This window comes from Lacerta agilis, chromosome 2, assembly GCF_009819535.1.
Source record: "Lacerta agilis isolate rLacAgi1 chromosome 2, rLacAgi1.pri, whole genome shotgun sequence".
Taxonomy (NCBI): Eukaryota; Metazoa; Chordata; class Lepidosauria; order Squamata; family Lacertidae; genus Lacerta; species Lacerta agilis.
The window spans coordinates 74,244,143-74,267,506 of record NC_046313.1 but is presented as its reverse complement, the minus strand read 5'-3'; the positions used below and the strand labels follow the sequence as shown (position 1 = coordinate 74,267,506).

The 23,364-nt window shown below is 42.6% G+C and overlaps 1 protein-coding gene across 4 annotated transcripts in view; it reads left to right on the top strand.

Annotated features, from left to right (window-relative positions):
• VGLL4 (vestigial like family member 4) overlaps nucleotides 1–23,364 on the top strand; it is a 100,882-nt gene that overhangs the window by 58,302 nt on the left and 19,216 nt on the right. For 2 of the 4 annotated variants that reach the window (XM_033140779.1, XM_033140778.1), the window contains one exon: nucleotides 685–874. The exons of 1 other annotated variant lie outside the window; for it this stretch is intronic. In XM_033140779.1, the coding sequence (XP_032996670.1) occupies nucleotides 685–874 (190 nt within the window). Of the gene's footprint in view, nucleotides 1–684; nucleotides 875–11,514; nucleotides 11,648–23,364 lie in introns of those variants that run through there. One more of the 4 variants, XM_033140780.1, reaches the window with a different exon arrangement.

Genomic DNA, 23,364 nt, shown 5'->3' with positions numbered 1-23,364 from the left:
TCCCTTTTCTTGCGAGGAACCCTATTCGGAATAAGGGAATTTCCCTTTTTTAAAGTTGACAGCTATGTTTCTGGTTGCTGCATTTTCATCGTACGCTGCCTTATACCTTTAACTGAAATATACCATTGACCTATCTAGCTCAGTGTTGTTGACACTGACTGGCAGTGTCTGTCTGTTTTAGCTGGAGATGCTAGGAATTTAGTTTAGGACCTCCTCTTCAAAACAGTTAGGAATTAAATTGTATGAAGTTGATTGCTTAAGTTGTAATCTCAAGTGCATGAAACTCAGTGTTGGATTGTTCCGTCTTACAAAAAAAAGGTATGTCTGCCAATAAAAACGCTATAAATATTATGTGTCAGTTTAGACCTTAAGTGCACCTGAGATGAGTCAACTGTATTTCCCCACCTCTCTTCCTCTGCTGTTTTATTCCAATGTTTATGTTTCAGAAACTGAATTTTAACAAGTATTTTGTTTGTAGAAGTCATGTTTTATTTTAAGAAAATGAATATTTAGCTTCTGACCACAGTTTAAAATCTTAAACAAGCCTGACAAGGCAAGCACCCTATTGATTTATCAAACACTTTGCTTTAAGGAGGTACAGACTTTAAAGGATACCCTACCTAATGTTTTTTGTTTCTTTTTATGACATTTTTTTTAAAAAAACCATGGTTTCTTTCCCTGTAGGTGAAGCTGCTCTAAGAGGAGAACCCAGAATGCAGTCCCTCCCAGTATCAGCGGCTGTAACCAACCATAGGACAGGGCCACCCCCGATCAGTCCTTGCAAGAGGAGGTTCAGCATGGACCAAGGAGATGATGACCTAGACTGTGAAAATGAACACGTCTCTAAAATGAGTCGAATGTTCAGTCCCCACCTGTAAGTTTGCTTTACCTTTTCCTTTCTGTGGTCTTTTCTTTAGTCTAAACTAATAAATACTGTTGCTATTCATACGGCTTCCAATGTGTTTTCACCCAGATTTTAATTTTGTTTTGACAAATGACAATCCATATGCAGTGTTAGAAACTCAGATACAAAATGTAATTGTCAAATGGCGCCTTAAACCTAGGTTACAGTTGCCACAATTGAAAGTCTAGGTTCCATTTTCTCTCCCCACCCCCCCAGTGGGATATCATCATCATTCATTTCATTTCCATCCTGTTTTATATTTTATATATCCTGTGCTTTAAGACGCTCTACCCTGGTGTGAGAATAGATGCTTTGCATTTTTAGTGTTCCCCTCCTCCTTCTTCTAAAGGCCAGGAACTTTTGCAACAGCTGCTCAGCAGACTGCACACAGCAACAGCTGCTCAAGCTGCAGTTGTTGCTAAACACTAGTTAACGTGCTTCCATTTTCACATGCCAGCAGCGTATTTCACTGTGCAGGTAAAATGTGGGTTACTGGAAAGGAAGAAAACGGTTTTTCCATCCATTTAGTTTTCTCATTCCTAGGGAAGCAGCTGTAGCTGGCATGAAGTGTAGGCGCTGAGAGAATTCCTTTCATTCCTCACTAGAGGAAGTGATTGGAGTATTCCAGCCAGAGCCAACTTGATAACTGTGTACTGTTCCCTGCTGCCTCAGCTCAAGAAGCGCTCTGCATTCCACACATTCCACTCAGCTTTGGATTGTTGCATTCAGTCATAAGATGTGGACTGAGGCATTTTATCCTCAAATAAATCACAGCAGTGTTAGTCAGAGGCCTGCAGATTGCAGGCTTGGAATTTCTTACAAATAAGAGCTTGAGTACCAAAGCAATAAAAACTCTCACAAACAGTTCTCCAACTCTTTCTTTCTTTCTTTCTTTCTTTCTTTCTTTCTCTCTCTCTCTCTCTTTCTTTCTTGCAGTGATTACTCCCAGTTAAACTACTTAAAATCACTCCTTAAGAGTGAAATTTGTAATCACTGGGAGAAACACCAAGAAATGAGTTACTCTCTTTCAACTGCCACACAACTTTAGATAGGAAAAATGAGGCTATGTTTGAATTATTACATAATTTGGGAGAAGAAGGGAGGGGAACCATGTGACTTCCAAATTCACAAAAATAAAGGAAATGAAATACAACTAGCAGTTGGGTAGATGGTTCCACTTCAGCATTTCAAACTCCAGTCTATCTGCAGAGTCATGCAACACATTTAGAATCACTTTTCTCAAAGCTATAAAGCACAATTTTCATGGTGTTTTCACTCACTATAATCATTTAGATTTTACAGAAATTCACTTTTTAACACTTGACAATCATCAGATCCTGAAAGGGCTTTTATTAGCAGTACTGTAAATGTGAGAAACAAAATATTGTTCAAATATAGAGTTTGGCTTTTACTTTCTTATGTAATCAGGAAAAGCTGCCAACTTGCTGGCAACATTTAATGGCGTTACAAATAAGTTGGAGAACTTAAATTATATTAGGCCCTACTAGGAAAAAAACCCAATGTAAAATATTTTGGCCATAAATTAAAAAATAAATTATTTAAAACTACATGTTAAGGGTTGTTATTGTTTTTTCTTCATTGGTGCCCCACTTATTGGCAATTACAAAAGTCACTGCAGGATTAAATGAATATGTAGTCATCAGAAAGCTGAACTACCCTTTTGTAGCATGTATTGGTTTGTTTACAGCGGGAAATAGGAATTTGCATCCTGTCTGGTATAATAGGTGATAAATCATAAATACATTGGATAAAGAGTTTTTGGCTATCAGCATTTTCACTTAAATTCATTTTTTGTTAGTTCACAAAAGAGACCCCTTGTTTTTGGTTATGGCCGTCCACATCCTGGGTGTATGGCTTTAAACTAAATTCATATTGCATATGTGCATTGCAGTAGGCCTGCATTGTGTTAAATCATGCGTACAACCACAATTATATACTTAAGTGGTATGATACACCTTCTAAGTTGTTGAATGCAGCTTTTAATGAGTTATGTTTACTCATCTTCCCGATAGTCTAGTCTACTGTAGGACTTCTGTCATTGAACATTACATGATAATAAAGCCAGTTTGCAACTCCTTAAAAAGCAAATGGAATAAAAAACATGTTGAAACTTTAAATGTGTGTTTAATATTACTTATTTCCACAAAAAGCACTCTTCCATCAGCTTCAGATGCACATTTTACTATGTACAGAGTTGTGTCTTAGTAAGAAAAATGGAAATTACCTGACAAAGGTGCAAGCCTTGCTTTGGTGCCATGTCCCACGTCAAGATAGGGGCCCAGAAAACTGGTAATATCTCATTCAGCCCAAAGCTGTAGAGCAGGCTTCCGCAGCATGGAGACCGTCTATGTGTTTTAGACTGTAACCCCATCAGCCCAACCCAGGGTGCCATCTATTCCAAAAACCTTTCTGCCTCAGAAAAAGGCAAGTTGGGAAAACTTACACAGCTTCACTAACATATCAGAGCTATTCAACTAAGGAGGAATAATAACACCAGCCTAAAAATAAAATTATATCTTGACTTCTGATTTCCACTAAAAATCATTTAGATTTCTTGGTGCAAGTTCCTATGTATGTGGTTTCAGTGAAGATGCAAAGAGATCTTTTGGTGAGGAGTGGAAGAGAACTCATGCCAACTGTCACCTTTAACCTGTGGGGCCTTTCATAACCTTTAAAGATGCACCTGGTTTATTTTGGAGCAGCTTCTGTTTAGTGTTGAAAGTGTCTGGATGTTGCAGTGCAAGTGTAACGCTAATGCAGTGTTGTCCCTTTAAACAAAGGTCTCAGGCCTGACCTATGTTGTGTGGGTTTCTTGTTTGTCAGGCTGGAGGTATTTTCTCATTTTCACAGTTCAGCTGAAAACAAAGGCCTCCTTATCCTTGCAGGGAGCTCTTAAGAGCTGACATCAGCCTTTTTCCCAGCAGGCATCATTTCTGCCTTAAGAGTCCTTGCACAGAGGCAGAAAGCTTGATAATCTCTCCTTAGGTCATTTCTTTGCTGTGTAACAAATAAAATGAGCAAATTCTGAAAGTATAAAAGAGTTAAGAAAGGAGCGGGGGGGGGGGGGGAGCCACAGCTGTGTGTGCTTTTAAAACTTATCTTAGAGCCTGTAAAAGGAGGCTTTAACCTGTCATTGCAGCAGGAAGAGTGTTGCATAGGAAGCCTTGATGGAATATTGTTAATTAACATTACATTTTTTTCTTACACAACACAACGGTGTCAACGTTGAATATGCTTACGGTTTGGATTCAACCTTAAGTGATTTCAGCATCTCTTTATTGCCAATATTGAAGGTACAGTTTAGTGTATTGAAAATTAAGTGGTGAGCTGCAGAATTTCCCGGAATTCCATTGGTGGTTCATTAGGGAGAGGATTTCTAGTGGTCCAACTTTGATTGGACTCCTGTGCTGTGCCTCTGACTGTGTGGTGCATATGATTGATGTAGCCTTTAGCTTCATGCTGTTCTGCAAAGAACTAATGCAAGTTTGGAAGTAGATATGCTCTAAATGGGCCATGCACTGCACTGTTGTTAGCATGATAAGGACCAAGCCATTGTTTTTAATAAGGTGCCAAAATCTTATTCTTTGTTGTTCACTCCTTGAGCAGCTGCTTTTTAAAATTGGAGATGTGTGTGTGTGTGTGTGTGTGTGTACGGCTGTTCTATGACTTGTCATTTCGGTTTAGTGAGTATTTTTACCAATGTTACCATGTGAGTGAAATGCAAACCTTCAGAAACAGCACTTATGGTTGAATAGCTTGGGTGATGATGGAATGAATGAATCAGTTATTCTTTCCTCATGGACAACCTAAAGAGTGTAAGCTTCTTGGCATAAGGTCATTTCTGTTCTTCCTTTGCCTTCTTATTGCAAATAGTGTTTTCTCTCTGCATATTGAAAGCCATATCATTCTTGTTTCTGTTTAGGTTATATCTAAGTTGCTGCTCGTAGGGTTGCAATTTTTGATATACTGGACTGCATATATTTTGTTAAGAACTTGATCTCATGAGAATGTAATGTAAATTATTTGTTGTTAAATAATAACAAATTATTATTACATGCCTGGTCTTTTGGTTCCAGACAATTTTTTTGGGAAATAGGCATGTAGTATAATTATAAAGAGCAAGATCACCTCCATGTGTGACATTGTTCTTATGCAGAGACTATCTTCACATAGATGTGTGCACATCTCATGAATGAACTGTAGTGCAGGAGTTTTGCTAGTACACAGCTTTGGACAGCATATGAATTCTACTTAGTGAATCTCCCAATCTTTTCCATAGCCCATGGCTTCAAAATAAAGGACCAACTGGGGAAATGCAGGTGGGATGGCACAGAGACTATGGCAGTTAAGTAAGTTTCTGTGCCCCTTACTCTTACTATAAACCAATTGTAAATGATTTGCTCAAACCAAATTGTGCAGTGGTTTGGTTGCTTCAGTCCTAGATGCTGACTTATTTTGTTGCTTTAAAATGAAGGCAATAGTTTTTACCTGTTTATCCATGCATTGTTGCAGCATTTTGCTACTATTGCCTTGTTGTTTGTTTTTGGAGGTAGGTGGTGTAATTTATTTGTTTGTTGTGATATTTTAAAACTTTGTTTTCTGGGCAAGTTTGTCCAAAGCAACTCATGGTATTTGAACCATCTATGAACGATTAATAAACAGGCCTGTTAAAAACAAAACAAAAGAGCACCTGGACAATGCATCAACAAAACCTGCTTGGAAGACGTAATATTTTTATAATACAGTATACGTTTTTAGAGCCTCCCTGCAGTGTATTAACATAACACATATTTGAAGGGAGATAATTCCACAACCATGCTGGGACTACCCACCTCACTGACCCAGGAGAGAAAATGGACACTGAAATAGAGTCTCTGATGCTGATCTCAGTGTGTGGGCAGCAAAGAGCTTGAGCCCAAACCATTTTAACACTTAAAACCTGGACTTTAAATTGGGCCTGGAAACACACTGGCAGTCAGTGAAGCTGGTATTGCAATGATGTCATTGATGCCGGCTGCCTCACCCCTCCTGACCTCCTAGGAGAAGCGATATAAATGTATTAAATGGTTATACAGTGTTTACCACCAGATAGGGACGCGGGTGGCACTGTGGTCTAAACCACTAAGCCTAGGGCTTGCCAATCAGAAGGTACGCGGTTTGAATCCCCTTGATGGGGTGAGCTCCTGTTGCTCGGTCCCAGCTCCTGCCAATCTAGCAGTTTGAAAGCACGTCAAAGTGCAAGTAGATAAATAGGTACCGCTTCGGCAGGAAGGTAAACGGCGTTTCGGTGTGCTGTTATGGTTTCGCCAGAAGTGGCTTAGTCATGCTGGCCACATGACCCGGAAGCTGTCTGTGGACAAATGTCAGCTCCCTCTGCCAGTAGAGTGAGATGAGTGCCGCAACCCCAGAGTCGTTCGTGACTGGACTTAACTATCAGGGGTCCTTAACCATCACATATCTTGTGGTACAAAAAAATGTAAAGTGGAAAAAGCATATGGCATGTGAAATGTGATATTTTTTTAAAAAAAGAATAAAGATGGCCACAGTATGATTATTGCACCTATGCTACTATAATATAGTATACACCATTCTATGAAAAAGTAGTGCACATGTCTCTCTTATTACATTTAATCTTACAAGAACCAAAGTAGGCATACAATAACTTTATAAGTACAGTACCTTCTACATACCATGTTGTATATGGGTGCGAGCAGCTTCCCCTCACACCACTGTAGAGAAAATATCATTAAAACAGTGTGAATGTTTCTTTACACGGGACAACGGTGCCTGCCGTCCTTAAGGAGGCAGTGGTGCAACCCTATGGTTTTAGATAGCTTACATCTACAGTACTTGCTAACATTCCCTTTTTGAGCAAGGTGGCTGAGCATTGTGGTTGCACAACGGCACACATTCATGGAGGGTACTGGTTTAAATAGAATGCTTCCAGTCTGGTTTTCGCTTGGCTTTGGGATTGAATCAACCTTGGTTGCCCTGATGGATGACCCTTGTTGAGAGCAGCATAAGAAAAGTTTAGCAGCCTTGGAAGTAATTGACCAGGTATCTTCCTGGACTTGCTCTGCGTGATAATAATTGGAGGAATTGGGGGCCAGTTTCCTAGAACAGCATTAGGATATTTGCCTGTCACCCCTGTGGCAACTACACTTGGAGCCCATGCTGTTTAACAACTACAGGAAGTTATTGGGACCATCATAAGGAGTATGCTGATTAGACCCAGCTCTGTTTCTCTGTGATATCTGGGTACAGTGGTGGTATAGATGAGAGCCTATAAACTGAAACATGATAAAATTGGCTGGAATATAGGTCATTTTACTGTTCTGGATGGGGTTGCACTCCCTTTGATGGAAGAGATACATAGTCTAGGAGTCTTCCTTGATCCATCTTAGTGACTGGGGGCTTAGTACGCATGGAAGCTTGGATTGCTTTCTACCAGTTTTGGCTGATGCACCAGCTATGGTCATTCCTTAACAGGGACACCTTATTACACTGTGTCATGCATTGGTAACCTCGTGTTGGATTATTGCAATATGTTGTGTGTGGGGTTCCTCTTAAAATAGATTAGGAAGCTGCAACTGTGGCAGCAGAATGGGGCAGCATGACTTTGTGGCTGGGGTTACCTAAACAACTTGGGACAACGATATTTGAGGGATTGCTTTATACCTGTCTGCTCACGGTCATCTACAGAGGACCCTTGTGGTGCTACATGTGCTGGAGGTTCATTCCATGGCAGCTTGGACTAGGTTCTTCAGCACAGTAGCACTTGCCTTGTGGAATATTCTACCCATTGTAGTTATGCAGTTTCTGAAATTTTATAAATTTCATTGGGTGCTGTAAACTTACTATTTTTACAAGCTTTCGCAAAAGGATAAGATTACTTGTAGGCAGTATTGTTTTTTTGTTTTTTTTTAGAACTTGCTTCGGTTTTATTACTGAGTTGCATACTACAATGGTGTTATTGTGATACTGAGCAAACAAATACTCAATGCAAACAAATAAAGGGGGACAATATACTACAGATCTAACAAAACACCGCTGGTTTCCATTTTGTATACATGCTGGTCCCATTCATTGCAGCTGAGTCTATATGCATGCTAACTTCACAGGGTTGCTCTAGATTGTGTGCTGTAAGCTTATAAAGCACAAATTTTAAACTTGCTCCTTTTCGTTCAATCATTTTCCCAGATGTTTCCTGCAGTTTGACAGATGTACCGTTTACTAGAAAGTTGCACTCCTGAGAGTTTGAATGTTATGGACACTGTTGCTATAGACAATGACTGTAAAGTCAGGATTTGGAATAAAACCTTATGTTTTCTTTCAGTTGAATAAGATTTTTTTCCCCCTAGACAAAAAGTGATGGACTTGAGAATATTCTTTTGTTTGGTCTTATACTGCAATCTGCTGCAATATCCCCACCTCCAAACTGGCATTAATTCTGCCTAAAACTGCCAAGTGTTAACACTCACCAAGGAGCAGGATTCTGGAGTGCTAAAAGGTTACACAAGTTGCTTTGGCTCTAATTTTGAATCTTTTAGCCAGTTAAGGTACTTCGGTTCAATATTTGGCAATGATTAAACATTTTATCATTACTACCTCTTTATTACCCCATCTTGAATTAGGGTAACTTGCGGGGGGGGGGGGTTTCCACATACTGTTTGTTCGCTGAGATCATAGTTGAGGCCCTCTTGATAGTGATGCAGCTATCAGAAATCCATCTTGTGGCTACCTGCACGAGGGCCTTGCTGTTGGTGGCACCAACCATGTGGAATAACTTCCTCCCTGGAAATATGGCAAGTGCCAACTTCGTTCTGCTTTTAATGTACGTTTAAAACTCACTTGTTTCCCTCAAGGATTTTTGGGCATTAATACTGAGCTGTTGCAGAAAGCCTGCAGCTGGATGATGTTCTACAGTGGTTATTGGACTACATTAGACTTTGCATTGTTTTGCATTGCTGTATTTTGTTTTTTTTGTATATAAATCAGTGTATAAGTGTTTTAAAAAATAAACAAACATATTTGAAGACCAGAAGCCTGCAGATGTGCTGAAACATTAACAGAATAGCAATTTGTGGGATATCAAAGTGACTCCCCCCCCCCAGTCTATAAAAATAGTTTCTTTAACATATCAAATATAAGGGGCTCCCATTTAATGTACCTTCATGATTTATTTCACCCTGGGCAGTGTTAGAAGATTTTCCTCTATTCTGTTGTTTAATGTGCATATTTAAGAGTGCAATCCTAAATGAGCTGAGTGTGTGTGAAGTGGCCCTTCCACAACTCATTACTGGTTAGGGTGAGAGTTGTGGGATGGGTGTAGGATCCTGTTTTACTTACCGGTAATTTCCTTTTTTAATTCTAATGAGGCAATAATTATGCCAGTTTCACGCTGGCAAAAACGAAATGAACTTGAATTGAATGGAAAAAAGGTTACCCCGCCTGACTGCCAGTGGTAGTTCTGTGCCCCTGGAACCGAGCAGGCAGCTCCACAGAAAGGCGTCTCCATTTCTTCCTAACTTCCTCCAGCTAATGGATCTGCGGGTTAGGACTACACTATTTGGATATTTCCCCCTCGTTTGTGATTTAGTTTTATTATTTGACATTGCCTGGCTCAGAAATCACTATAGGCTCTATCAACATTATTCCCCTGTTTGTGATGCATTAGAAGACTCTAGCTTAATACAAACCAGCATCCTCATTCGGTGGAAGGAGGAAAAAAGGGAAGCAGGAGTGATCAGCCCTGGTGTTTGTTCTGATTAAAGTCCATCAATAAATGCAGTCAGCACTGAGCACTCTTTCACTCAGGGCAGCCTGATTGACAAATCTGCACGTCTGATTTATGGATTGATTCACTGGTTAATTAGAATGATTAGGTTAGCTCTCTCATTTTGCTTTTAGTATTGTGAATATAAATATATTGCCGTGGTCCAGGTTCTTATCTCAGCTTTTGAGATTTGACTGCTTCAGGGGTAGCCAAAGTGGTGCCTTTGGACTCAAGTTCCCACCCACTCTGACCCATTGGCTGTGATCGCAGGGACTGATGGGAACTGACACCACATTGGCTACCCCTGGACTCTTAGCCATCTTGAAAATGTGTGTGGGGACTTGAGTTAGGTTTTTTCTTGAAAGGAATCTCAAGGTGCACACTAACTTCCCTGCTTCAATGGAGATAGTTTACTGCCTTGCATTTTGCAGTTTTCCTTTGAAAATGTGGTGGTCAAGCAAGTATTTGAACTTGAAATAATAATCCATGAAGTGTCAAGTTGTGCCTTTTAACATGCATACCAAAATTTATTCCACTGCACAAATGTTCAAATAGACTAATTGCATTGCATAAGAACATAATAAAAGCCTATTGGATCAGGCCAATGGTCCATTTAGTCCAGCATGCAGATGCAGGTTTTCCACAGGCAAGCAGGATTTGAGCACAAGAACACTCTGCCCTCCTGTGATTCCTAGCAACATGTATTCAGAAGAGTTACTGCTGCCAACTGTAGAGGCAGAGCACACATCCCATGGCTTTTTAAAGCCATCCAAGTTGGTGGCCATCACTGCCTCTTGTGGGAGCGAGTTCCATAGTTTGACTGGGCACTGCTTGAAGAAGTACTTTCTTTTATCTGTCCCGAATCTTCCAACATTCAGCTTCTTCCTTGGGTGAAGGCAGCCAAATGTACCTATGGAGCGCTGAATAGGCCAATGGTTCGATCAAGGGCTGCATTTGGGATGCTTAAACTGTCTTGGCAAGCAACGGAAGCGAACATTTACAAAGCCAAACCTGCCTGGGTTGACCCCCAAAAGGGCCACGTGGAGGTTGTTGTAGGCAGAGTGCCAGCTTGCTGCTTTCGTTGCTGTGCCACGTTGTCTTCCTTCTTTGGCGATCACTTGTAGCTGAGTAAGATTGTCTTCCATAAACACTGTTTTAACAGTGTGTCCGTAAATGACTGTGGAGGCCAATTATGGATCCGCACCTCCTACAATGAGGACATAGGTTTCCGGGTGGCATCTGAATGACCAAGTTGATGTTGAAGAATCATTGCTTCGACACTTTTGAACTTTGCTTCTTCCAGTACACTGACATATGTTCGCCTCCCCCTTCCCAAGTGATATGTACAATTTTCCGGAGGCACCAAGTAAAGTCCTCTAGTTGCACTGATGACTGATGCAGTGGGGAAGTACTAGCTTTATTACATATTTTGTGTCTTTTGTATTTTTATGTTGTGAACTAATAAATGAATGAATGAATGAATGAGGCTTATTCTTCCCAGGTGTTGGTGTTTAGGGGACTTTAAGCCTACTTTGGTTCCCTATGGTTTTGCTTTCTTCTCTCCTCTTCCATCCCCCCCCCTTTTCTTTTGATCTCTTAGCCACCAGCTAACCTGTCTCCATGGGGGAGACCCAAAGCACAGTTTCCCTTTTTGATGAAGACAAGGGGGAGACACTCACTTCTGCAAGCATGACAACCTTGCTCGAGAAGAGAAGAGAAGAGAAGAGAGGTTTCCCCAGAGATGGTGTTCAACAAGTGCAGCAGAAATCCATCCTTGTTGCTTTTGAGTACAGCTTATCCTGGAGGGAAAAGCTCTTATTTTGAAATGACTTCTGCCTGCTGAGCTTTTTGTGCAGGGAAGGGCCTGCCAAGTTTGTGAGGCCCAAGGCTTTCTTGTGGGAGGACGCAGGGCTGTCTTCATGCTCTTTGGCAATGATTAAAGTGAGGTTAGTACAAAAAGGAGGGGGGGGGAGGGAGAGCTTTCATTTTATTCCCTGATCCTTGCTTTTTTCATACCAGATGGCAGTGCCATATTTTCAGCTGTAATTAATTTAAACTAAGTGCTGAACAGAGAAGTAGAAGAGTGGATTAGTAGCTCTCTTTTGGAGAGGGAGCAGTGATTTTCTTCCCAATTATACATCAGATTCATGTTGCTAACACCTATAGTCACCCTCCTTAGCTCTTGAAGAAAAGAGGAGCTCAGTGACTGTAACCATTGCTAAACAGTGAACCTCATGCTGCTAGACTTCAGTGTACGGAAAGGTGTTATTTTTTCTAATTGGGACAAGGCAGGCTCTGGTGGCAATGAAATGTTATTGTCATGTGACAGCCTGCAAAATGGAATTGTGCATTTTTGAAGCCAGGGTGCGAGGAGTTGTGTGGTCTTCTCTTGAGCCATTCACCTTTTCCTACGCACAGGTTAATCTTTATTATGTTTTAAGTGTGGTGGCAAATGTTTTCCTATCCCCTGTTGTGAATATGGATTAAGCATCTATTGCACGCGGTCGTCCAATGCAACATTTCTCTCTTTCCCCCATCCCTGCTCCCAAACCACACATCAAATATTAATGTGCACATGGTTTCCTACATTTGGAGAGGGGATACTGGGGTCAGTTCCTTCAGTGCATGATACAGATTGACAGGATTTCATCCTGTGGCAGGTAGGTTGGTGCAAAGGCAGGTGTAAGCATGTTTTAGTTTAATGTTTTTCATTGAAGAAAATTGCAAGAGATTAAAAAAGTAAGTGAAGTTTCTGGTTTAACCTCTTCCTTTAGTGGGATTTTTGCAGGACAATTCTATTATTAGTCACTTAAGTGCATAAAAAAATACCACAAAACAGATATATAAAGAGCAGCAGAAACAGCTGTCTTTTCAGATTTTCTGCTTTGCTGTCACACTATATGAGTTTTATGTAGCAGAATGTAAAAGAATTAAAGTATAAGCTGCTTTGTAAACAAAAAACGAATGTATGCTTTAAACTTTACATGGTTAGTTATGCTATATATATATTCAAGCATTGCATGCCTCCAGTTACTTTGCCTGTGTGGCTGCGCACCAAATTCTATACAGAGCTGAATTCTATTTACCGTTTTCTTCATCAGTTCAGCAGGCAGCTGACTGATACGGGGAGTTATATGTGATTAATTATAACCTCGGGGAGGTAGGCAACATGTGACCTGAGTTTGACTTTTATGTAGCTTGTGAGCTCTTGCTCAAACTCCTGAGAACTCCAACTTTTTTTTCTTTAAAAAAAAATACAGATTCAGATTGGAATAGAGACCCGTAAATCACAAGTGATTATTGTGGATGGTTCCCAGTGCTTGTTTGTCTCTGTATTTGGGTGGGGAATGGAGAACCACTCACCCAGGTTGCAAACACTTCCAGGGGTGCCACTTGAATAAAATATGGGGGGGGGGAGTTAAGCCCTACCCCACATAATTGATCACAAGACGTCTCTCTCACATGCACCATTTGAATGGCAATACTACTCAACTTTGGGGGCGCCCCCCAAATGTTTTAGGGATGGCAAAGGGACCTTGACCTCTCCAAGTTGGCTCCTGTGAACACTTCACGGAACATCATAGCATCTAGAAGATCTTCCATTTTGTAGCCTTCTGAATTCAAAGTTGACACTTCTTAATTTTTTAAGGGAAGTAAATACTGTGAAACAGCTAACCCAACTATTGGAACCCAACAGAAGTGTCTTAGTCCTGTCTGTGGCTTTTGGTTCCAAATCACCTGGAGTTCAGTTGTTTGTTTATATAGTATCATAAATTGTGCATTATTGATTTTGCTGACTGGCAGCAGCTCTCCAGAGTACTGAGCTGGGTCCCCTCCCAGCCCTACCTGGATGTGCTGAGGTTTGAACCTGGGACCTTTCAGCAATGCAACACATAGGCTCTTCCACTGAGCTGTAGCCCTGTCTCAATCAAGTGATTACTTTTATGCTATAATCTCATTAAGCCCAGTGTGGGAACATTATACTGTTCTGAGAGAGAGCTGCCTTTATTGCATACGGAAATTTACCTCTCAGCTTGCGTATATCTATGTGGATTAGTAGTAGCATTCTCTGGAAAACTGTACGTAATAAAACAATGGAAATCCATGGATATCCTACATGTGTTCTGGGGTTTAGCCTTGACTCAAATAATTTAGCCCTGAATTTGCAAGTATGTCTTTGGCAACTGCTATGAGATAGATTATATTTATTAGATAGATAGATAGATAGATAGACAGATTTGGCTATAGGTTGTATATAGGTGTGTAAGTGACCAAATCACAATTTCACCCTAAATTTGGGTATATGCAAACAGCAAGAGCTTTTCTGCCCTTTGCTAATAAAAGGTGCCTCTTGCTGATATCATTCCCTTCTAATTACCTAGGGCAGAGGTTTTCAACCTTTTTGAGTCCACGGCTCCCTTGACCAACTACATTCTTTCTGTGGCTCCACTGTGGGGCTCAGGAGCCCAGTTAGGTCACCCCTTGCCTGCAGAGCTGGCAGCCTCTCACCGTTTTTTACATACCCTCCCCTCAGCCTCCTCTGCTCTCCCCTCTCCTTGGGAGTTCTCCAGGTAGCCGCTGCACCCACCTCTGGTGTAGTGGTTAAGAGCAGTAGATTCGTAATCTGGTGAACCGGGTTTGCGTCTCCGCTCCTCCAGCTGCTGGGTGACCTTGGGCTAGTCACATTTCTTTGAAGTCTCTCAGCCCCACTCACCTCACAGAGTGTTTGTTGTAGGGGAGGAAGGGAAAGGAGAATGTTAGCTGCTTTGAGACTCCTTAGGGTAGTGATAAAGAGGGATATCAAATTCAAACTCTTCTTCTCTTCTTGTGAGCTGCCTCAGCTCTTGACAACCAGCACCTCATGACCAACCCCAGAAGAACCATTTGCCTGGGGAGTTGTAGACAGGGCTGCTGCAACAAACATCTGTGCAAACCTTTGGGAGGCAGAGACACGGAGAGGGCATAAGAGGAGGGAGGGAAGGAAAGAGGGACAGAGGCCAGTGTTGTCCACGGCACCTCTGATTATCATTCAAGGCACCCCAGTCTGCCACAGCACACTGGTTCAAAACCACTGACCTAGGGATCTATTCTTTACTAATCTATATTGATTTTTCACATCTTTTAGCTCCCTCTGATAAAGATGCAGTGTTGTTGAGGAATGTGTCTTGTGCTACCTTACAGACTAACAATTGTGGCATAATCTTTCGTGGACCAGAGTCCATTTCATAAGGAGCCGAAGATCTCTAGGGAAAGGCACTTTTAGTGAAAACTGGTTTTGTTTTACTACATACATTAATATTTATTGCATTTTCTGCTGCATACATATTTGACATTATGATGAGGAATTACAACCTGAATGGAATACGGCATCAAAGGTAAAGGGACCCCTGACCGTTAGGTCCAGTTGCGGACAACTCTGGGGTTGTGGCACTCATCTCGCTTTATTGGCCAAGGGAGCCAGCGTACAGCTTCCGGGTCATGTGGCCAGCATGACTAAGCCGCTTCTGGCGAACCAGAACAGCGCACGGAAACGCCGTTTACCTTCCTGCCAGAACAGTACCTATTTATCTACTTGCACTTTGACATGCTTTCGAACTGCTAGGTTGGCAGGAGCAGGGACCGAGCAACAGGAGCTCACCCCATTGCGTGGATTCGAACTGCTGACCTGATCGGCAAGCCCTAGGCTCTGTGGTTTAGACCACAGCGCCACCCGCGTTAGAATGGAGTTAATATTTCTTAATGTCACTTTGTTGTACAGTTCTCTGGGGAGGGGAAAGTGGCAACTGTTTTGTTTTGGATCTGTATATTTAAAAAAAGATACAACATATAGAGAAAGAAAGAAAATAAATAGCTCTAGCTAGCTCCATGTTTATATTGTAAGGAAGAAATTGGAACGGTGAAGGGGTGGAACTTCCTAATTTTCATTCACTCATTTTTGCAAAAGGGAAGGGCTTGCTATCTCTTGTTTGTTGTTCTCTTCTTACCGGTACCTTCTGGTATTGAGGTAAAACAGTGATATGTGTATATTTACTAACTTACACATAGCAATTTTCTATTACCTGGATGTGTTCATTATCAGAGTGTTAATTCTTTGGTGTTCTGTTAATATTGATTGTTTATAAATTAATATTTTCAGTCACTATGACACCAAATAATTGTACATGATCCAGTGTGCTGGAAGAATGAGGCAGAAAATACTAACTGAAAGTGGTGCTTGGCATTTCATTTGGATGCAACTTTCCAGAACAACATCTGAAGGACCACTGTTTCTCCAGCCTAGCATATATAGGTCCTTTTTACGTTTATATAGTTTGCAAAAAGGGTTGTTTGTCTTCAATGTAATCTCACATTCAGTGCAATTCGCCACTGTATTGCACGCAGAGTAGTGCCTTAGGCATGAAGAAAACTCCCAAAGCTTTCAATATTTGAGTTCCCTGGTTATTCTAAGCAATTAAAGATGCCCTTTAACCTGTGCAAATAACGCCACAAAAGTGCGTAGCCTGCATGAGTGTCCTGAAAGGGAAGGGGAACCCAGCCAAGTCTCTTAATTTACAAATGCGTATTTTCCTCCTCATTCTTTTTCAGGATAGGATACCAGAAGAGTGGCTATTTACAAGGTGGATTTTAAGCCTTACAGAACATGTTGCTCAACAGGGTGTGTTTTCATTTTACATCAGCTGAACATCAACTGTCAGGATGTGAAGTTAAAGAAACTAAAAAGCAAATACGCATAATATGGTTCCTTATTTCTGGAGATTTTTGGACCTTCATCAATCAATACACACATTAAGTTATGTTTCAAACTGCTAACTGGGTGGCCACTTTCAGATTAATTATGCTTGTACATAAATAATTTATTTCTTTTTTGTTGTTGGTTTGAACTGCATTAAGAATACACAGAAAAAGTTAATATTAATATTTGAGCTTTTGGGATGACAAAATAAATAAACAAATCTCCATCTACACAGGAATGCTCTCTCTCTTCCTCTCCTCCCCCCCCCCCCCAATACTGGGCATTGCTTATTAGTCTGAACTAATAAATGTGTGTATGAGACACAGATATGACTGATTTATGCAAAAAAGAATAATAATGGGCTTTTGTTTACCAAGTTGGTGTGTGTGTGTGTGTGTGTGTGTGTGTGTGCGTGCAGAAAATGTAAATTCATATGTGCTATTTTTGTTGTCACAGTAGTTATTTTTAATTCCATTTTATTTATCTTTGGGCGGTATCTAGCAAAGGTTACCTGTTAGTACAAATACTTCCATCTGTGCAATGGGACTCTTTGCCTGCTAAATCTGCTCTGAAGGGTTGGGGAACACCCAGAACAGATTTAGCAGAGGGATCAAAGAGATTCAAACTTGGTTGCACAGGTGGAAATTCTTCCACTAATGTCTTTATTGGATGCACCACTATTTTTTATTGCATAAGTATGACAAATTAAAAAGGGAACAAAATAACTTAGAGATTTTTAAATAGGCTATTTAGCAGCTTCAGCGCTGAGGGCCTGCTGGCGGTTCGCTCACTGCGAGAAGCCAAGTTACAGGGAACCAGGCAGAGGGCCTTCTCGGTGGTGGCCCCCACCCTGGGAAAGGCCCTCCCATCAGATGTCAAGGACATAAACAACTATCTGACTTTTAGAAGACATCTGAAGGCAGCCCTGTTTAGGGAAGCTTTTAATGTTGGATGTTTTATTGTATTTTTAATATTTTGTTGGAAGCCGCCCAGAGTAGCTGGGGAAACCCAGCCAGGTGGGCGAGGTATAAATAATAGATGATGATGATGATGATTAGTAAAATAGTAAGCAGTTTATAAATGCTTTTAAATTAAACAAACAAATAAAATAGTTTTGCAAGTGGGATACGTTGAGCCCGGATTATCATTGTAAAAATAGTTTAAGACATATAGTGGTTACATATGGAGTTAAATTATCATTGCATTAATTGGTAACAAGATTATTCATTTCCTCATCCAGTGTAGTAGTATAAAAATGGCTGCTTTTGAAACTGTTTAGGGTTCTGGACAAGGTCAGCTAGGAGGTCTTCCGGTTGGCTTTTAAGTGGACAAATGCAACTATTTCTGGCTCCTTTTCTGTATTTTACATATTGATGCTAGTTGGCTTCACTCCTGACTGTTTAAGAATTTTGACCATTAAACTTACACTGGACTGAAACTCAAGCTAGAAAAGCTCATTTTGTCTGGCAGGCTAGGATGTTCAACACTTGACCCTGGGAAACTATCATTTAATTGACTGCTGAATTTAAGTTTCTGGCTGGCATGTGAAAATTCTGGGTGCCTTTATTGAGCAGTATAGTCACCCTGAGGCCAAATATGAAAGCTATCCACCTGCTTCTCTCTTCATAAACATGACTAAACGGGCAAAGAAGCAGACCTTTTCCCAGCCAAAGTACTTGCCAAAAGTTCTTTTTGGCAATGCTTTAAACACATAGTACACTCCTGAAATGGCACATCTTTGTGTGCAAAGTTGGGCGAGAAAGGACAAATAGGATGTATTGTTTTTAATATTGTATGTGGAACAGTTTGGCCTGGTTGGAACAGAATAAAGGTGACTTTCCTTACTAACCCCCCCCCCCCGTCTCAATTTATTAGTTTCCAGAAAACTAAATGACTTGTACAAAGTGCATTGACAATGTATCTTGCAGAGATAGCTGAAAAGAACGATTGGTTTACTTAACAAACCTTTTAAAATTGTTAGCTACTGAATATGAGGAAACAGCGAAGTTGGGATCTGAGGCACAGGGTCTGAAGAATAAGGAAATAGTTGTTGGAAATTTTAAAAGTAAGGGTAATAGATATTTTTAGAGAGTATCTGAAGTGTAAGTCACATGAGCATTTTGAAATTAAGTCTTGACATGCAATGTCAATGACATGGTATACTCCTGAGGGTTGGTAGAATGGACTGCACCACTTTGAGCAGCAACATTTCATACAAAGTCACATGTAACTTGCGCTGGATTGGGCCACGGTTTAACCAGCTTTTATCAGAAAGCACCAGAAATAAGTGCAGATTTGCTGATAGCTGCTCACCTAGGCATGCCTGACGAAGTATTTTTTTTATTCGTTCAAGGGGTTTATATCATGCATGTATCAGAAATAATGCATAACAAACAATGGTAAAACATCAAATTCAAGCAGTATGGAATAGTTGAGATCTACTTTAAAATGTCTGTGAGAATAAAAACATCTCTGCCTGGCACTGAAGGGGTAATGAAGGTGCCAGGTGATTTTCCTGGGAAATAAGTCCAAAGGTGTCTCCACTTGTCACCCTCATCATTTCAAAGGTAGCGAGGACCCTTGGAGGAGAGATTCTGCAGCAGACCTCATTGGGTGGGCGGGTGGTTACGACGCTACCAGACAGTCAGATTTTTTTTTTTTTAAAAAAAGTTCTTTCTTTCTTTCTTTTTGATTCCGGCTATTGGATGGAATTTCGGCTAATCAGCATATACCCTAGGCATGTTTCGTCAGAAGTAAATCCTGCTGCGTTCAGTTAGGCTTTCTCTAGTAAGTGTGTTTAGGAATTTATCCCAAGTCACATAAACACTTCGGAAGAATGAGAAATTATTTTGTCGTTGTTGTTGTCCCCCTCAATATTTGGCAGCCAGTATTGCCAAGTGTAAAATGGCATCGGTTAACCTTCATGAGGTGCATATCTTAAAATCAGGCCAACTTGAACGGACACTTTCTGCTAAAAAGACTCTGTACGATTTTAGATTTTTGTCAGCAATGCTTTTGGCTTCTCCTCTGTTAAGAGCTGTGCACTGGAAATGAGCGTAAGGGAACAGTCCCCCCTTTCTGGGCCTCTCTCTTGCTCTTTCTCCCTTTTTCCTTTAACAGTTGGCAAAGTTAGTCATTTCTCCAGGATGGGTGTGAATTACCCATTTGCACTGTTATAGTAAACTGAGCGAGGGCAGCATTAGCAGTTCTACAACACAAGAATCTTTAAGGACAATATGTGTCACCCATTCCTATAACCCTTTTTTTAATGCATGGACTCCAAACATTGCTTTGAATTAGCAAAGATTAAAAAAAAAAGTGCAGCAGTTTGGTTCTAGCAATCAGGATGTGTGTGGTTTTGGTATGTTGTCCATCTGAGCACATGATGCTTGGGTAAGCGCTAGGAGCCTGGGTTATGATTCACCGGGGGGGGGGGGATCATGGAAAACAATGTCTGCTTTAAAGATAAAAGGGAAGATAAAAGGGGAGAGGAGGGTGTTGTATAGTAACCAAGCACTTCAACATGATCTGTCCATACGTGGAAAACAAACTTAAAGGTATAATTGCTATAGAAAGACTCAAATCAAGTACTATGTTCATACCTCGTTACAGAACTCATACGGTCAATAAAGTTGCATTTTATTAGTAGTAGATGAGCCGAAAAGGTAAATAAATGCATGTATCCAAAGTCAACAGCAACAAAATAAAGTTCAGTATATACTATCTTTATTTGATCAACTAATGGTCACAATTCATTGTGCACTTTTAAGTTACACAGGAACTGTCCTTTAGCTATTTTTTTTTAGATAGATAGATAGATAGATCAGTGTTTTTCAACCTTTTTTGGGCAAAGGCACACTTGTTTCATGAAAAAAATCACGAGGCACACCACCATTAGAAAATGTTAAAAAAATTAACTCTGTGCCTATATTGACTATATATAAAGTAATTTTCCCACGGCACACCAGGCAACATCTCGCGGCACACTAGTGTGCCGCGGAACAGTGGTTGAAAAACACTGAGATAGATAGATAGTGTAACGACGTTCAGTGGCTGTTCATGAGTGAAGCCAAGACACAGGAACTTCTAAGCTAAGTTCTTTATTGTGCTCAAAAAATGTACAGTGAGAGCAAAAGAAACACGTCCATTCCTGACTAGACAGATCCCAGGAATAACTACTTCCTGTTCCTTGCCCAGCAAAACCAGCGTGGGATCCGATGTGGACCCCTCCCTTCCCTGCTTCTGGGCGTGGGAATCTGATCCTCCCCCCAGCCTTCCCCCCGGCCATAAGGCTGCTTCATCGTCTCGCCTCTACCCCTCCTTCCTGCTTCTGCTGGCGTCTCACCACTTGAGGAATGCAGGGGGGAGGAGGAGGAGGAGGAATCTTCGCCTTGAGAACTCTCCCCGCTGGAATATAATTTAGGAGGATCTCGGTAATTATAATGCTCTTTCGCTTTCTCCAGCAGCCCTGGGGGGGGGTTCCTGACATCCACCCCCCCCTCAAAGCCCCCCTCCTCCCCCGAGGCTCTGGGCTTCACCTGCTGTACTCCCCCCTCGTTTCCCTCTGTTAGTTCGCCTCCCTCCCCCCTGAGGGGCGATACCGGAAAACCCCTAAAATCTTCCTCCTCGTCTTCCGTGGAGGCGAAGATGTCTTGGAAACCCATGGGTAACCCGACCTCCACCTCATTACCCTCCGGGACCTCCTCTTCCCACTCTGACTCCCTTTCTGTGTCGTCCCGCTCCCCACCAGACCGGAAACCCCAAAACTCTTCCTCACTGTCATCCGTGGGAGCAAAGACCTCCTCCCACGAGCCCCTCGCCGGCTTGGGCTTATGTGGAAACAAGGCATGGAACTCATGCACTAGATATTCCTCCGAGATGGTGCCTGCTGGTACCCATGTGTTCTCGGACTCTGGCTCCCCTTCCCATGCCACCAGATACTCCAGTTCACTTCCCCTCCACCTGGAATCCAGGATCTCCGTAACCTCATTGTAGGAATCCTCCTTTTCTAACACCGGTGTTGGTACCTCCTCCCTGGCCTCCCTATGAAACCGGCTCCCTTCCCTATACTTGGACAAGAGGGCACGATGAAACACGGGATGAATCCGCATACTTTCCGGCAGCCTCAAGCGAAAGGTGACTGGATTAACCTGTTGGGTTACCTCAAACGGCCCCAACCTTCGGTGCACCAACTTCTTACACCCCCTCCTGATGGGCAATCCCTGTGACGAGAGCCACACCTTGTCTCCTACCTGAATGCTTTCCCCTTCCCTCCTGTGCCTATCCGCATCCCTCTTGTAGGTCTCCTTGGCCCTCTCCAGCGTTTCAACTAGCTGCTGATGCACCCTCACCATTTCCCCAGCCAGCTCCTGCGCCGCCGGTACCTCCAGGACCTCCTCGTCCCTGCCCGGAAAAGCTCGAGGATGCCGCCCGTAGTTGGCCATAAAAGGGCTCATCCCTGTGGTGACATGCTCTGCGTTGTTGTACGCAAACTCTGCTAGTGGCAACTTGTCCACCCAATCGTTCTGTCTCTGGTTCACGTAACAACGCAGATACTGCTGCAACACCCCATTGGCCCTCTCCGCCTGGCCATTGGTCTGAGGATGCCTGGCCGTGGACAGAGCCACCTCCACCTGCAGCAAGTCCATGAGCTTGCGCCAAAACCTAGAGGTGAATTGCCGTCCACGGTCCGAAACAATCCTCGACGGCAGGCCGTGCAGTCGGAACACGTGCTTGAGAAACAGCTTGGCCGTTTCTTCTGCTGACACTGCCCTCGGGCAAGCTATGAAGTGACACATTTTGGTGAACAAGTCCACCACTACCAACACCGCCGTCTGCCCCTGGGACCTTGGCAAGTCGGTGATGAAATCCACCGAAACTACCTCCCAAGGCCCCCTGGGCGTGGGCAGTGGTTCCAACAGCCCCGCTGGTGCAACTCTCTCCCCCTTGGCCCGTTGACACATTTCACACCCCTGCACATACTCCTTTACATCCTCCCTCACCCCTGGCCACCAAAAGTCCCTGGTTACCAGGTCCATCGTCTTTCGCTGACCAAAGTGACCTGCTGTGGGGGTGTCGTGCAGCTGCTTGAGTACCTTGGCCCGCAACCCCCCATCTGGAACGTACACTGCCCCCTTGCGGAAAAGCAGCCCCTCCCCTTCAGCAAAGTCTCCCTCTGGGCTGCCCTCCTTAAGCTCCTGCAGCTGCTTGCGGGCGAACTCATCGTCCTTGGTCAATCTGGCAATTTCCCCCCTAAGGTCCAAGGTCCCCCCGCAGGCCCACTGCTGCTGACTGAAGACATGTCTCGGTTCCGGGGCTCCTTCGTCTGCCAAGTACTCGGGCTTCCTGGACAGGGCATCCGCCCTGACATTCTGCTCTCCCCGGACGTACTGGATCTTAAAATGGAAACCGGCAAAAAACTCTGCCCATCTGATCTGCCGCTGGTTGAGCACCCTAGCCGTGCGCCAGTACTCCAAGTTCTTGTGGTCTGTGCAGACCTGTATCTGGTGCGTGGCCCCTACCAGAAAGTGCCTCCACTGTTTGAAGGCCGCATAAATGGCAAGCAGCTCCTTGTCCCACACTGTGTAATTGCGCTCAGACTTGTTCAACTTTCTCGAGAAGAAAGCGCACGGTCTCCAATCACCGGCCTTGTCTTGCTGCAAAAGCACGGCACCAATTGCGCGGTCAGAGGCATCTGTCTCCACCCTGAGTGGAGCGTGCGTGTTCACGTGCACCAGCTGCTCCTCCGACGCAAACACCCTCTTCAAACGCTCAAACGCCTTTTGGGCCGCCTCCGACCAGACGAACTTCTTCTTGCCACTCAAACAGTCCGTTATGGGCCCCGCCACCTTGGCAAAGTTGGGAATGAACTTGCGGTAGAAATTGCTGAACCCAAGGAACCGCTGCACATCCTTCTTGTTCCTAGGGCTC